This window comes from Protopterus annectens, chromosome 16.part0 (genome assembly GCF_019279795.1).
Source record: "Protopterus annectens isolate FY-2018-M chromosome 16.part0, PAN1.0, whole genome shotgun sequence".
Taxonomy (NCBI): domain Eukaryota; kingdom Metazoa; phylum Chordata; order Ceratodontiformes; family Protopteridae; genus Protopterus; species Protopterus annectens.
This window is the reverse complement of record NC_056750.1, coordinates 443,891,596-443,907,715: the sequence shown is the minus strand read 5'-3', so window position 1 is coordinate 443,907,715 and position 16,120 is coordinate 443,891,596. Positions and strand designations below refer to the sequence as shown.

Below are 16,120 nucleotides of genomic sequence, written 5' to 3'. Positions count from 1 at the left end.
ACTGTACTTTTCTTGTTTATCTGCAAGTCATATAAGGAAAATAAGTTCCACAGTGTTGTTTTCCATGCCTGAGACCACTCATTAGTAGGGATTAAAGCACTCTGTTTTTATAGACAAGTCATACATTGGCTATGAGTAAAAATGCACCATTACTTGCTGGACATACAGCCCTAAAGGAATCATTACTGTCTTCCAAAAACATAACTTTCCATGACGGCCTTCAAGGATCTTAAAAGCTGAACTTTTAATAAACATCACTGGTCTAAAAGAACATCAAGGTGCCTCTTCACTGTGAAAAGATTTAGTCTGCTATCAAAGCTGTCTTCTTGTAACTAGCTTTCCTCAGTGACATGAATAGTATTACACAGTACAATACAACACCATTTAGACTCTCTGTAACATAAACTGTCTCTTTAATGCAACCAGAAAACAAATCAGCAGCACTACCAGTATTACATCACTATGTGAAGCAGCAGATGTTTGACTGCAGTCGGTTACCACATTCCAGACATGCTTCCAATCAGATGCCTGAGAACTACTAACAACACCTGCCTCAACATTGCACTCAAAGTTAAGCTTCCTTAGTCCTGCTCAGTGATCACAATAGCCCATCTTCCTGTCATCAGCTTATTTTCCAACACTCTCAATTTTGCTTTAGAGTGACAGCAACCTCTATAGGAGAGGAGAACTTCCTCAGTACCCTGGCCAAATTACCCCGAGCTAGTATGAACTCAACTTTAATTTGTTCCAGAAAACAAGCCATAGGCGCATCAGGAATAACTGAAGCAACAAAAAGCAAATACATCTAAAAAAAAAATCACGCTTGTCCATTAACAGGTGTTACATCAGACTACCTCATGTAACGTTAATAGTTTTGGTACATGAACAAAATATAGCTCAGCAGTGAAGGAGAACAGCAAGTTTCTGCTTGACAGTTATTTGCTGAAAGAATGAATGTTTACTCTCCCTTGTTTCTGGACCCCCCCCCCCCCCCATGATGTCCAAAAGCATGAAACAACAACATAGGGTAATGCTGAAAAGTTTCAATATACTATAGATGGACCTATCACCATGAATATATCTTATTTTTATGACACAAAGACAAGGAAACAAGATAAGATGACAAAAAACAGATAAAGAGGTATTTAACCCATCCGGTTTGTCGACTCCTTTATTCGGTGAACAGCTCTACTTCTTACTGAAACAAAAGATGTTTTTTTTTCATTTTCCAACCCTTCTTAAAGACTGCCTTTTAGTTACCTCATGCATTCCTTAAGTCAGATACAATTTTGAACTTACTACCACATCAGGAGGTTCACTACAGTCATCTACCATCCATTTTGCAAAGTAATAGTTTCTCATATCTCATCTAAGCTGTTCATCTTGTAACTTCAGATTATTTCTCCATGTTTTCAAATGAAGCTTCTTGCCTCTCTGAACTCAACACATTCCATTCTGTGACTTAAATGCTTCTATCACATCATTCTTCTGCCTGTTTTCCAAATTATTTATGATAAGCTTTCAAGTCTGTTTTTATTTAGCTTGGGGGGGGGGGGTCCAATGTTTTCTGAGTGTTTTTCAAGTAACATGGTATATGGCATCATGCTAAATGCTTTTCTGAAGTCCAAGTAGAATGCATCAATAGACATTTTTTGAAAGCACTCCCCTGCTTCCTGGGTGTAATGCCTATCGCATCTTCAGACCCACTGGCAATTGTGGGTGAACAGGCAACCTGGCATGTTGTCAGTGCCCATGAATGAAGTATTCTTACTTTTTGAAAGGGCTGACAGAACTTGCTTCATAGTAATCAAAGGAGGGGGGGGGGGGGCTGGGATTGTGGAACCTATCCAATAGCTATAACTGTGAATGGAGTAAAATTTGCACCAAATCTTTTAGGTGGGATAATAACTATTTCTTTTGGGTCAGAGAGTGCAGTATTATTCTGGACTTGCTCTGAACACCGTTGGGTGTTACTTCTAAGCTTCCTTACATAGTTAAATAAAGATTTGCAGTTTTTGGTTTTAGTGGCTATTTTAAGTACATTTCTCCCGTTCGATTCTTAGATGGAGTGCGGGGAGTGCCTTCTGTGTGGAGTCTGCATGTCCTCCCCGCAGTCGAGTTGCATTCCGAAAGACATGCCTGAATGGGCGTGCCTTCGTTGAAGGTTGGGCGTCAAGCTGGCAACTCGGCACCATAAAAATCTACTGCCAATAATTAGCGGAAAGGAGTTCCGCTGTGGCGACCCCTAACCGGGAAACGCCAAAAGACAACAACAACAACATTCAGGTTTGAGCTTCATAACATTTCCATTAAGCTCTTTGTTAGTTGGCTTGACTATGCTCTAAAGGTAGATATAGAATGAGACTTCTTATAAGCATTAAGCAGTTTCTTTTTCTTGTTATATAATGTATATGAGTATTCCACCATAGGAGGTTATTTTTAAATGTCTCATTATATTTGTTGCTGATAGGGGCTGTCTTATCAATACAACTACTTAAGTGAGAGTAAATGTCAAAGGCAAAGGAAGCAGCTTTAGCAACAGTATCATTCAGAGAAGGATTACAACAGAATTTAAGTCACCAAGTAATTGAAGATTTGCTTTTGAGAAGTCCCTAAACACAGAGCTATTTACTGGTGAGGTAACACAAGTTTTAAAAGAAAAACTCACTAAAAAATGATTTGACATGATGATGATGTTGTGTTGTTGTGTCTTTCGGCTTTTCCCGGTTAGGGGTCGCCACAGCGGAAATCCGGTCCGCTAATGATTGGCAGTAGATTTTTACATGCTGAGTTGCCGGCCCTGACACACAACCTTCAATGAAGGTACGTCCATTCACGCATGTCTCCACACAGAAGATGCTCTAACTGAGAATCGAACGGGACAACGTCTTACTGTGAGGCGACAATGCTACCGCAACACCACCACCGCAAATATACAAGTGGCCATATATGTGAGGATTAGATCCAAGACACTGGGGACCCTAGCAGGATGGCTAACTATTTGTGAAAGACAGTTAGCATTTATAATGTCAAGAAATTGCTGGGCATGCCAACCATCACCAGTGTAGGTCATCCAGGTTATTGATGGACAGCTGAAGCTCCTCACTAGAAAGGTTTACCGGGAATTTCAGCTAATGAGTTAAGATAGCTATCTTACCCAGAAAGGGACATAGAGGGTGTTCTATAGCTAGCTATGAAGTGGTAATTAGTCATGTTTAGGGTAATTTGGACTTCAATGAGTTCACATGTAGTATCCCATGGAATCTGTTGTGAGATCATGCTATCCTTGACAAATGCAGATATTCACCCACAACCACCAGTGGGTCTGAAGATGTGATAGACATTACACCCAGGAAGTGAGGGAGTGCTTTCATGGCTATGAAACTTTGTGTAACTACACACAATGAATGTTTTCAAGTTGTAAGACAGCGTTAAGTTCAAGCATTTTTTGTTAACACTCCCAGCATTGAGTAGAGCCACATTAATGAGTTCCAAATTAGAATTTACTAGTTTGGAATGTCCATCAGATGGACTCTGTCTAAAAAAGGCACTATGGGGACAGTAAAGGTTTTAGCCACAATGCAAAAACTTTGGTAGGGGCAGTAGAGGCCATCCCTGAGAAGGCAGGAAGACTTATCAGCCATCTCACCCCAAGATGACTCATACTGGATCCCCTTAGAATGACATTAAATACATTGCCAATTACTAAAGCCAATTACCTCATCTTTAAATATCGGCATCATTAAGGGTGATGATTACGTTTTCATATGCCCAGTGATCTTCCACACTGGCTTCATGACAGTACAGCAGGTAGGCAAAAGAGTAGGAAAGAAAGTGACGGTAGCAGAAGCACAATATGAAAGGCAGCTGGTAGAAGGTTCAAGAAGGGGGTTAATATGAATCTTGAATCAACAAAGGACTCCAGGTCCTCTTGTCTCTGGTCACATCCATTTTCCTCAAATACATAGACTTCATTGATGGCTTTTCTGTGGGCTTTTTTCAACAAGAAGAGACTGTAGGGAAAGAAAGGATATGGGAGTACAAGATCATGTCAGGGGGAAATGTAAAGGGGTCGTCACTGAAAGTAAGGAATGGGTGTGCAAGGTGAGCTACAGGCAGCAGATTGAAATAAGCTAAATTATCTGTGGATCTCTTCTACTGTTTCACAGAGACTGCTGTGGACCCATGGGATAGACACTGCAATATGTGGTACAGTGGGAATCCAAAGTATTATTAAAGAGGACACAGGACACGTGGAGAAAGAGTGAAGGGGAGGTAGTATGTTAAATGCACTTCAAGGGTAGCTTAGTAGGCATATTATCTCCCTTTGCCATCAGGCAGTTAATTGTAATGTACACTGTCAAAACCATGCTGTTTGCTAAACGTCCATCAACCACAAAAATGACCTTGTAACACTTAACATCTGTAAATGCTATGCTATCAAAAGTAGATAATGCTAACCTTGTATTACAGACTCAGAATAAGCACATTTCATAAAACTAACATAAATATTATATTCTCAAACATAATTACATTTCTAAGATGCAGTCAGTCAGATTCCAGCACAAGACATAACCATTGCCTTTAAATGCTACAGTTCTAAACATGATTTTAGCCAAAAGGACAAGATTTGTTATGCCGTATATCTGTGAAGCTATCTAATTCCTGAAATTCCCAGAGGAGGATAAAGAAAAGAAAGACGGAAACTTTAACAAGTAGGAATATAGCACCTCACAATAGATTCCACATTAAGCTATGTAGCTGATAATATGGCCCAAGTGATTAGCTATGCAGATTCATGGATAATGGGGTTTGACAGGTACATAGGAAATTATGTGGCCAAGCATAATCCAAGTAAAACAGAAAGTAAAAAGTAATCCTGTCGGGTAGCACCTCCTCAACTCTAGGGCACTAAGTATCAAACATTCAAACACATACCCCATACAAAGATGCTGAGAGTGAGCTATCAAAGACTAACAGTGTCCAAAGTGGTGACTGTTATTGCTGCTAGCCAAACAGTTAAGACTTCAAACTAAGTAATACATATACTACAGATTACAAATACTGTAGCTTGTTGAGGGAGCAGCATAGGAAGGTTCTGTATAAAATCTAAAAGGCATGATCTAATCATGGTAAAGTACAATGATATATTAAGAAATAGGTTCTTTTTTTTTTTTTTTTTTTTGCAACTGAGGTATAAAACACACAGATATAGTTCTTAGCTGTTCACTAATGCAACAGCCTTGTGGCAAACTTAGCAAATAGTCACATTAATGTACTGTGGAAGTTAAAAAAATAAAAAAAAAAAGATTAAGGCATTGCCACGCATGGTAATATCTACTAGACAGAAACCACAAATTCTGCAGAAGAAGGGGTAAACTGCAGCCAAAATATAAAATCCTCTGCATTCTTGTTGCTCAGCACAAGGGGGAGGGCTATAACTACTTAAGATAAGAAATCCTAGTCCTTTTGTTTCACGGCGAATGCTTGGCTTTTTTCTTTTTTTTTATAAAGATCCATGCAAATTAACATTTTCTTTTTCAGATGCTGTCCTCTAATATCGACTGATGGATACATTGTTGTGCTTACATATGGCTTGAAAAAGATTCTACAAGCTCTGAAACAATCTCTGTGATATGATATATATTTGAGAATATAGCTACTTCATTCAGCCCTACTAACATAGCTGTTATGTAACAATACAATTCGACCTGATATAACTGTGGAGATCACTGTACAGAAAAAGAGACAGACAAGTGAATTTTAATCTCAAAGATTCAGTTTTTATATATGAATCTATGATTTTGCCACGGCAGGAATGCACCAACATTATGGCTCGTATTAATTTACTAATCTGACTGATTCTCCAATATACCGAATATAGGTATTACTGTATTAACTATGTTGGCTTTAACAAAAATAGGGCACAATAAAAAATGAGGATTGCCGAATCAAAGAGGTAAACAAAACTAACAGTTACTGAAGTCTTTAAAGTAGTTAAATAGACATTTCAATGTGGATGATTGCCAAACAAGAATTCTATATCAAGAGCTAAAAAAGAAACTATAAACAACACCACTTTCCCTTAAATAACCTTTCAAAGTTTCTCATTTGTTTTCTTTTTTCCATCCATCTACAAGTAGTATTCCAAAACTATCAGTCATAAATCACAAGAAATGCCATGACCTTTCAGAACAGAAATGTTCTTAAATGATGTAAATATCTATAATGATGCAAACATTCCTTTTTTTTTTGCTGATAACTATGATGCTAAGAATTTGTGGCTACATTCATCTTCGATGGAGTGTAGATATAACGTATATAAAATGATATAACAGATCTGATTATGTGCACAAAAGTAAAGGCTGCTTTTCAGAGATGTCTTGTAGCAATTTTGTTTTTCTTTTTTTTAAAACTTAAGGCATTGTATGTATGACTGTATTTGAATAACAATGTCAAAAAAGCCACCTTTTTTTTTTGGCAGACCAACAAACTCCAAAACATAAAATTTACATTAAGATGTTAGGAAACTGGCTGCAAAACCTAAACTGTTAATCATTCAGTTTATTTAACTGCAAAAAAAAAAAAATAAAAAAGAGTAAAAGCCAGTTAGAAGCAGCAATTTTACAGCTGTTCAATTGAAATTAATGTGATTTCCACTAGGGGGCAGTGAAGCACTGTGGTAAAGTAACAGACTACATTTCTGTTATTCTCTAGACAAAAATCCACTAAATATCCATGCATTATAAATTTTCTTAACAGTCCAAATCCATATAAATAAATTAGAGAAAAATAAATTTTGAGATTTTTAACATACAGAATGCTTGCACCATCATAGTAAATGTTTATTTTAATGAAAGATGCAAACATGCACACAGACACACATGCATAGAAACACAATTCTTATACTGCAAACATACAAAAACACATACTACATGCTCAAACAATGTGTACAAAACTACAAATACTAATATCCCCACATTGATTTGGAAAAGCTGAATGAAATGTATAAAATAAAATGTACTCTGAACTAAACCATAAGCCATTTCATGTGTGATGTTATAACTACAAAGGTTTCGTCTTTCAGCAATCAGTTTGGTAGGTGAGTTAGTACAAATTTACTGTAGTTATATCATATTATGGGTTTTTGTATTTTATTGTAAGGTATATTTATACGTATATATTACATATACATACACGTGTGTGTGTGTTTGTGTCTGTGTGTGTGATATATATATATATATATATATATATATACACACACACACACACACACACACGACAGATAAGATGAGATATGCATACATGCTCTCAAAAATTGACTTCTCTGTATGCCCTCAATTCTACTGAGATATTGTACAATTACAAAACACTGAGAAGAAAATTCAGTAAAAAAAATACACAAAGATGTAAATACAGTTACAGACACTTACTGTTCTGGACTGGAAACAGAAGTTCTTCGACCTTCTACAGCTGCATTGCTCTTAGGTCTCCTAATCTGAGGTCGTGGTGGGCGAGCCTAATATACAGAAATGGGATATTTTAATTCAACCATGCAGAATGCAACTATGTTTTTAAAGCAGAAAGGGAAGAACAAAAAAAATGCTATAAATTGTGTGTGTGTGTGTGTGTGTGTGTGACTACAATTCATCTGAACACATTTCAACCAAAGTCACAAAACAGACTCATATAACACACACATTTTATCTAAATGAAGAGTGCAAAAACCCTTGCATGTTACTTCTCCTGCCACAGGGTTTGATGTATTGCTGTAGTGGTGTTTTCTGTGGCTTTATGCAGTGTAGGCCTAGATTAGATGAAGAATGTATCCGATGAAAGTTTTCAGATGTTACGTTTAAATTAAGTGTATTTAGAAAATATGTCATATACTCATATATTTACATAGATAGACAAACTTTCTGAATGCTCAGGCCAGTAAGTTACAAATCTTCCAGTGATAAATGTGAAACTTTTAATACAGAGTATGATAAATTCTAAAACATCAATGCAAGTATACTGTATAAGTTAGCCACCTAATGGAACTCATAATACCCCTGAAGGTAAAAGTAATAAAATGGCTGAAATAATAAATGCTTGTAATGTGGCCTAAATTGTATGCCATTTCACTGATTATGTAAAGAGTTATACCTCATACAAAGTCCACTCCCTTTTTGTGTGGTATTAACAGTGACAGTCATGTAAGAGCTGCCACTGCCTTTCAGACTGATACCTTCTTCACCAAACTCCCCAGGAAGCATCTGTCCTAGATAATGTCACATGTCTATAGAGGCATGTGTTGAGTTCCGCTTTATGACATACTTTAGCTACATTTTTTTTACACAAACGCTGTAGTTTCATCTACAGGTGGTCTGACAGCATGCTAGGGTATTATGCATCAGGATAAAATTACAATTTATTATAAAAAGAAAAGCTGATGACTATGTGATTTAAAATATAAATACATGTGCACAGTGCTTTAACTGGCATTACGAAACCTTAACATTACAGCAAAGACTCACATAATGAAGGCCAGAACGAGTCACAGTGCAGTTTCTCTGGTGAGCATTTCAAGTTTAACACAGTGCACTGAACTGCAGTGAAATTGCTTGCTTAATATAAGATTATTTAGTTCTCCAAAAACTACTTGAAATTAATGTTGATTTTCAATGCACAAACTCATAAACCTCTTTATTTTTGGTTTTCTGTACCATGCTTTTTGACCAGTTATCAAATTCTGTAAAGTATGTGTTAACACTTGACTGATAAATGGCATTAGCTTCCAGCTAGGAGCTACTAAGGAAACTTTATATGTCCAGTGAATTTTAAGGAACATAGCAATACTTAAAGACAGCAATGAAAGAGCTACAGGACAACAGTAACTGCATCACAGGCCTACAATTTAACTGCCAATATCTGGCACAACTGTTCAACATACTACTCCTTTTGAGGAAGAAAATGTTAAACTTAATAAATAACAGAAAACAGTGATCAAATTACATGGCATATATTAAAATGTAATCATGGCAATGACATTATGATTGTGGTAAATGAGACAAGAACTCTTGGTATGGAAACTTATTTTAAGAGGATTGTCACAACACAGAAGGCAAGCATGAATATATTTGGTTTTATACATGTAACTAATGAATATTATAATAAATATTCTGAACTACACAGATACATATAACAGATGCAACAAAAACATGCAAAAATTGTCATTATGTATGTAGTAAAATGCATACTGGATGATGGTTTGAAACACAAAGGTGTAATCAGGGTGTAAGAAACAAATTCATGTACAATAGAATATGAATGAGTACATGAAAATAAGTTCATGCAGAAAGCATTTACAGGGCTGACTACCTTTCTCCTTTTAGAACCTCCCAGAGTTTTCTCAAAATGAATTTAAAAGGAGTACTACTTTTGGACAGAATTTAATTTTAATATTCCTCTGACTCTAAGAGGTAAAAGTGAAGGAAGCAAACACTATTTTGCACTGCGCTATTAAAAACACACAACTGCTATGCTTTTCATTAAGTACTTGTGCTATAAACAGGATACACTGCACAAGTATTTGCAGCTTATGAACATAATTAGTTGCTGGATTTAGTAAAATGCTAGTAACGATGCATTTCCAGGAATGTAATTTTGTGTTTGAAAACACCAGCTTGCAGTGGATGTCCTTCTCCTTTAATAAGACGAAAGGACTTCCCTACAGAAGGCAGAGAGAACTGAAGCAGCAAATGAATGCGAGCTTTAATTTCAAAAGCTCTGAGGCTCTCCTATGGCTATGTGCAACCCTTCGGAAGACAGCATAGAAGCATCTTCAGGAGACAGCATTCCACACCTGTTGGTATCTGTCAGCTTCACACATTAAGTAAAATGTGCAGTTAAGCTAAAATAGGATTTGTAAGTAGAAATTTTATTCAAAGTAATTAGGTAGTGACAGAATGCGAAGACCATTTAAATGTTCCTGTTTTAAGAGCACTATAAAAAGAACTGAGTGTAGGCTGCTTTCTACCTGCATTTTCCCACAGTTAGGCAAGCCATACAATGAGGAGATCCTATTCCAATAGCCACTGTACAAAATCATAAAATCATTATTATGTGACTAAACCACACTGCTGGCAGTAACTGCATTTGAGGAGGGGCTCACCCCAACATACTCCAATTACCAACAATGCAATATATGTGTGTATATCTATCTCTCTCTCTAACTCTCTTTATGTGTGTGTGTGTGTGTATATATATATATATATATATATATATATATATATATATATATATATATACATACAGATATAGACATAAAGATTTTTTTTTCTTGTTTGTTAAGAAGACAAAGACATGGAGATAATATCTTTACACCATAAGAAAGGGAAAAAAGAAATACGATACACCCATTCTGTTAGTATATTTAAATACTGACACACAGGAAAACTGTCATCCTGTAAGATCATACAGAAGGCTAAGTTAACGTGCTGCATTAAAGAAAATATATGGTCACACCTCATACTGTCACAAATAATTACAGAGAAGTAGCTGCAAAAGGCAACACTGTTCAAGAAGTAAAGGCAAAACAGTTGATCACCAGGAAGATAATGAATTTCCTACATTTTAGACAGGGAATCTTAATTTTTAATTAATGTGCTCTTTCTTTCCAACTAAACAAAAAATAAACAAAATCTATTACATTCACCATAACAAGAAGCATAATGCATCTGTCTGGTAGTCAGACAGGCAGCGAAAGCCATTATTTAGTGTGTCGTCCTGCTAATGATCACATCAACAGCTTATTCCATAAAAAAAAAAAAAAAAAAAATAGCATGCACTTTAGAAGGAAAATGCCACAATGAATACCAAGACATTTAATGAAAACCGTTATATCTTTTCACATGTATGCCACTAAGCTGTTTGATGACATACATTCCATTACTGATCTCACTCACAGTATCAAGGGTAAAAGCATCTGGCCCCTGTCTACCATTGGCTGATTTTAATTCTCCAACTTGCTTAGTGTATATTTTACTTGCAACCCAGAGTTGTAAATATACAATAAGGTGGAAATTAACTGTTAAGTCCCCAACAATATACTTGACTTTCAAGTCCAAGAGGCACACAAGACCCAGCACCGTATGTTACAGAAATATAACTGGAAGCTGCATTGTCTGATGTCATGGCTTCATTCAAATAGTGTTAATAGTTTCAATGTTATATGTAACATTAGAAAAGTTGAAAAATGTGCTTCGTACCACTTAATCAAAATTACTGTAATAATCGTTCAACAGGAATCCAAGTCCACACAGCCTCAGACTCATACTTTTGTGTGTAACAGTTTAAGCATGTTCAGCTCTCTGCAACATATAAGAACCAAATAAAAAGGATGATGCTATTATGAAAAAAAAAAAAAATGATAATCACTGTAGCTGCTGGGGGAATCGGTCTCACACTACACAATTATATTAACTAATGCTGCTTCGTGATTTTTTTTTTTCTCTCTCTCTCTCTTAGGTATTGTGACATCACTTTTTTTCTCTCTGAGAAAATCAGTTGCTCTTGCAGAGCTGACAAACTTATAATGCACCTTTGAAGAAATCACAGCACTCAAGTAAGGCAAAAGCATTCGATCCTTTGCTTCATCCCTTTCCATTTTTCTTTATTCGGGGGCAATAAGATGATTTATTTCTCAAATGACAGAATGATACATCAAGCTATTATAGCTTCATTTTAAAAGACGATGTATAGTCTTCAGCAGCAGGCAACCACCTCACTAGTAACATGATACTGCTCTCCTTGGCTTTCTTATGTTAAAATATCAGAGAACACAACACTATTTAATTTCTGTTGCATTAACCAGTACAGTTAAAACTATTTTAAACTAAGCTGCAAGTCACAGAATACCAGCAATTACTTTGTACAGCATTCGAAAATCCAGTGTTTTTAGTACCACAGCAACTAAAATTAATTCTTTGAATGTTTGAGTATTCACAAATACTTACAGTGGTGCAGTTTCAACATCAAAGGCAACACAGCTTAAACATAACTTTTTATTCATACATTTTGCTACTCTCTGTCACTGGAAACTACTTAGCAAATATGGTGTTTATTCTGTTCTTCTTCACCTTTCTTGATTTTAGGTTCCTTAGTGTAATATCATTTGTGTACAAATATATATATATATATATATATATATATATATATATATATATATATATATATATATATATATATATATATATAGGACTCTATCAGATCGAGTTTTCAGAAACGCAAACTCTATATCGTCGACACCACATGATCGAGTTTTTGAAAAATTTAAGCTTTTGAATAGAGATTGCAGTACAGCAAGGATCGGGAAATTTACCCTTTTCCTGACTGTAGTGTAATGTCAGAGTTGATAAATATAATTTCAAAAATGTAAAAAAGGTAGTTTTCTTTTTAATGTTCGAGTTCAGAAACTTGATCTTATGGTCTCTATGATATTTTTTGAGTTTCCGAACAGTCAGTCACCTGACATAGACCTTTATATGCATGCCCACTATCCATTTAAAATGCTTGCTGTAACTTGTCTGCAATTCCAACAAAAAAAGAAAATCAACCACTGATGGAGTGTTGTTGTTCGTCCTTTAACTAGGACGCTAATATTTAAGTCAACCTGCATCTCATCGTTTTTCTTTCTGTTTTTTTTTCTGTAGGAGCTCTAATCTTATTTGAAGCCTTTCAACGATGACAGGGTCATTACTTATTTTCTTTAGTACCAGCATTTTCTTCTTTTTGGCAATGTTGCTGAACTAAACTCATTGCACAGCATGCCTGGCACTTTTTTCTCTGACCATTTACCATGGGGGGGGGGGACTCTGATCTACATGTTTTGCCTCTTTCTATATTTCTTAACAATGTCAACTTACCTCAGATCTCTACCACTGTTCCCTCTACCAGTCTCACCTCACAAAGCCTTAGGAAATAGGCTACATGGGTATAGTAAAATGTTTTGTACTACCTAAAAACATACGTTATCTGATTGTACTGACTAATATCATTTAGCACTTACGTGTTCTTTTCAAATGTGGCTTCCAGTTTGTGGTACTTCCAACTTACTTCCCAAGTGGACATGAGTCAGGTGCACTGTTTTTTTCCACTGGATTATGCCATCTTCACAGGAGGCCAGTGAATCAATAATTCATCGACAGCTTTTCAACTGAGGTAACTCACTCTTTTGTACATATTTTGATTGTGAACCACAACATACTCTACTATTTTCAAAATGCTCCCATATCTGCACATAATGTCTAATGAGAAGAGCATTAAAGCAAAGTTGAACACAGCAGTGTGCATATATTGCCCTACAGAAGTCAGTCCCACACCAAGAATTTCATAATGCCAAGTCTGTACAGAATCAATATGCAGTAGCTGCTCTATTCTGTGGAAGTCATAAGTCATACATTTACTCATGTAGTTCTTCGACTTTTATAACTCTAATGTATTGTCCTAGGAAAATGTGGGAAGCCATTACTCAGCAAGCAAATTTCTTAGCATGAATTTTCTACAACACTTAGCTTCATTTGACAAATGCTGAACGAACATTTCTATGTTGCTTTCATTTTTTTCTAATTTTTGACATTGTTTTTACATGCTGTGCAAAATGAATATGAGAGAACTGAGACAATACTATCTTGTGAATATTTTTTATGTATTTTACACATTTATTCATTACCATTTCAATATTTTAGTTAACAGTCCTATAGTCTTTTCACATTCACACTATTTTATATATATACATATATATATATATATATATATATATATATATATACATATATATATATATATACACACACACACACACACACACACACACACACACACACACATATATATATATATATATATACACACACACACAAACACACACACACATATATACACACACACATACATACATATAAAATACCTTTAGTAACTCAATCAAATTACTGAAGATTGTCAGTATTTGCAGACACAAATTCTTATTTTGTGTTTCTAATTTTGCCTTTTAAAATGATTATATGAGATTGGAAGTATTCTAAATACTTTTCTAATGATGAACAGAAAAAGTAAATCGAAATAGTTTAAATTATTCACAGTGGATGGACATATAAACAACAGGCCTGCAATAATTTAGAGAGCGAGCAAAAGAAAATACAAAAAAGGCAAAAAATTAATGACAAATAAGGGAGAACAACCCTATGCTCACCCCAGATATACTTATTTAAACAAGTACTTTTAAAGCATGAGCCATGCTCTATCATAAATTAAACCCCTGCTTATTTTCCTCCATACAGCATATGTTCCTCCATTTTGACAACCACCACCCTCGTCCTTCATTTCTACTAAGACAGTTCCTCATAGCATACAGCAACAAGGCTTACAGTTTCATTGCGAATATTTTGCACATTATTGGTTTATTTATATGTGGCTCTTCTGCATGATTTGAATAAGCTACATAATGAAAGCGTTGTGATTTTAAAGATGTCCTTTACATTTCAAGCCCTGTACCAAATCCCTATCACACACAGCTGCAAACCAATACAGGAAATATTTTATATATCATATTTTACAAAATAAGGGGAGTTATCCAGTGTTTCATTCAGCAGTGAATAAACTGTTCTCATGTTAGTAAACCATAATCATTTTTGAGAGGTACTAACTCCAACTGAATTTAGACAGCAGCATGACAGAAACAACTATGTATTAATCTTTTCATAATACTTGTTGTTCATGACAGAAACAACTATGTATTAATCTTTTCATAATACTTGTTGTTCATAACTAAAAAATACAAATAAACAAACAAAAAACTTTATTTACCAGGGAAAGAAAAAGGCCACTGGAGAAGCAACCTACATTTTCCTATTTTTTCACAACCTGCAGCTCATATGTATATAACTTACTGTTACATCAGTTCAGATCTGATTTAAAGAGGTCAGCTCCTCAGAGAAATACAAATCAAATGCAGTGCATTTTTTTCGACAGTATATTTTAGGGTATATACTCTTATAAGCCAGTCTGCAGCACAAATGCCTTTTATTTCTTTGTCTAAAAGAGAAAAAAAATCATGGTTTACAGCACCATTAAAATAGTCTGCACATACTAATGATAGCTGCTTTTCTTAAAAAAGAAAAGAAAAGAAAAAAAAAAGAATTACAAGAGGGCAAATGTTACAGTCTAAGAGGTCAGCCGCCACACAAAGCTGTCCCTCACCTCAAAAAGGACAGCTTAAGAATGTGAAGCTGTGACTGGGATGTAAGGATTAAGTTTGTGGCAAGTTTGTCTGAACTTGTAACGGGGTGAAACATTGGAAAAAGAACAACAGAGCTAATTAGAAGAGCTGGGCTGTCAGAGCACAGCTGAATGGCTCAGTGCCAACAAACAAAAGGAAAGGGCTGGCAATCAGCAGGATCGATGGAGAAGACTGCTTCATTAGTGATGATAAAACGAAGAGTGAAAGATGGAGGAAGGAAGGAGGGAGAGCGAGAGAAAGAGAACAAGATAGGGACAGAGCGAGAGACAGAGTAAGGAAGGAGACTGTTTAATTACGTCTGAACTGGAAGACGATGCATGAAGATGGTCTGTGATCATGCTATGAATACTTTCACCTTCTGGTAGAGCTTTCGGTAAAGCCAACTACTGACCCACCAGCAAAAGCAGCACTAGCCCTGAGATGAAAGAAATTTTAAGGCTTTAGAAAACTGGCCTAAATAGTCAAAATAAGGAAGTCAGGCGAATAAAACTAAACTGCATGTGAAGTTTATAACGCATAGTCTTCAGCTGGGCAAAAATAAATGCATTCAAAGTACATAATAAAGCTAGACACTGGTACATATTTATTATTCTTTTTACATTAATCCTGTTTTCCACAAGCAACAGTTCTAGTGCCAGACTATTCTATTTAAAAACTAACTGCACAGTCTTGAGTTACAACTATGTTAAGAATGCTGGAAAGTTGTGTGTATTCTGGTCTCTCAAATGGGCAAATCTGACAGAAGCTCTCTTAGAAGCAGTTACGTAAGAAAAGTGTTAAACAATGGCTGCATTATTAAACCATGCATTATCTCCTGGTCTACTTACAGCATATACTATA

At 35.6% G+C, this 16,120-nt stretch overlaps 1 protein-coding gene across 4 annotated transcripts in view; it reads right to left on the bottom strand.

Moving 5' to 3' along the window:
* The window catches only part of DENND1A (DENN domain containing 1A), a 4,751,104-nt gene that overhangs the window by 164,450 nt on the left and 4,570,534 nt on the right, over positions 1-16,120 (bottom strand). For all 4 annotated transcript variants that reach the window (XM_044058260.1, XM_044058262.1, XM_044058261.1 and 1 more), the window contains one exon: positions 7,434-7,519. In XM_044058260.1, the coding sequence (XP_043914195.1) occupies positions 7,434-7,519 (86 nt within the window). The remainder of the gene's footprint in view (positions 1-7,433; positions 7,520-16,120) is intronic.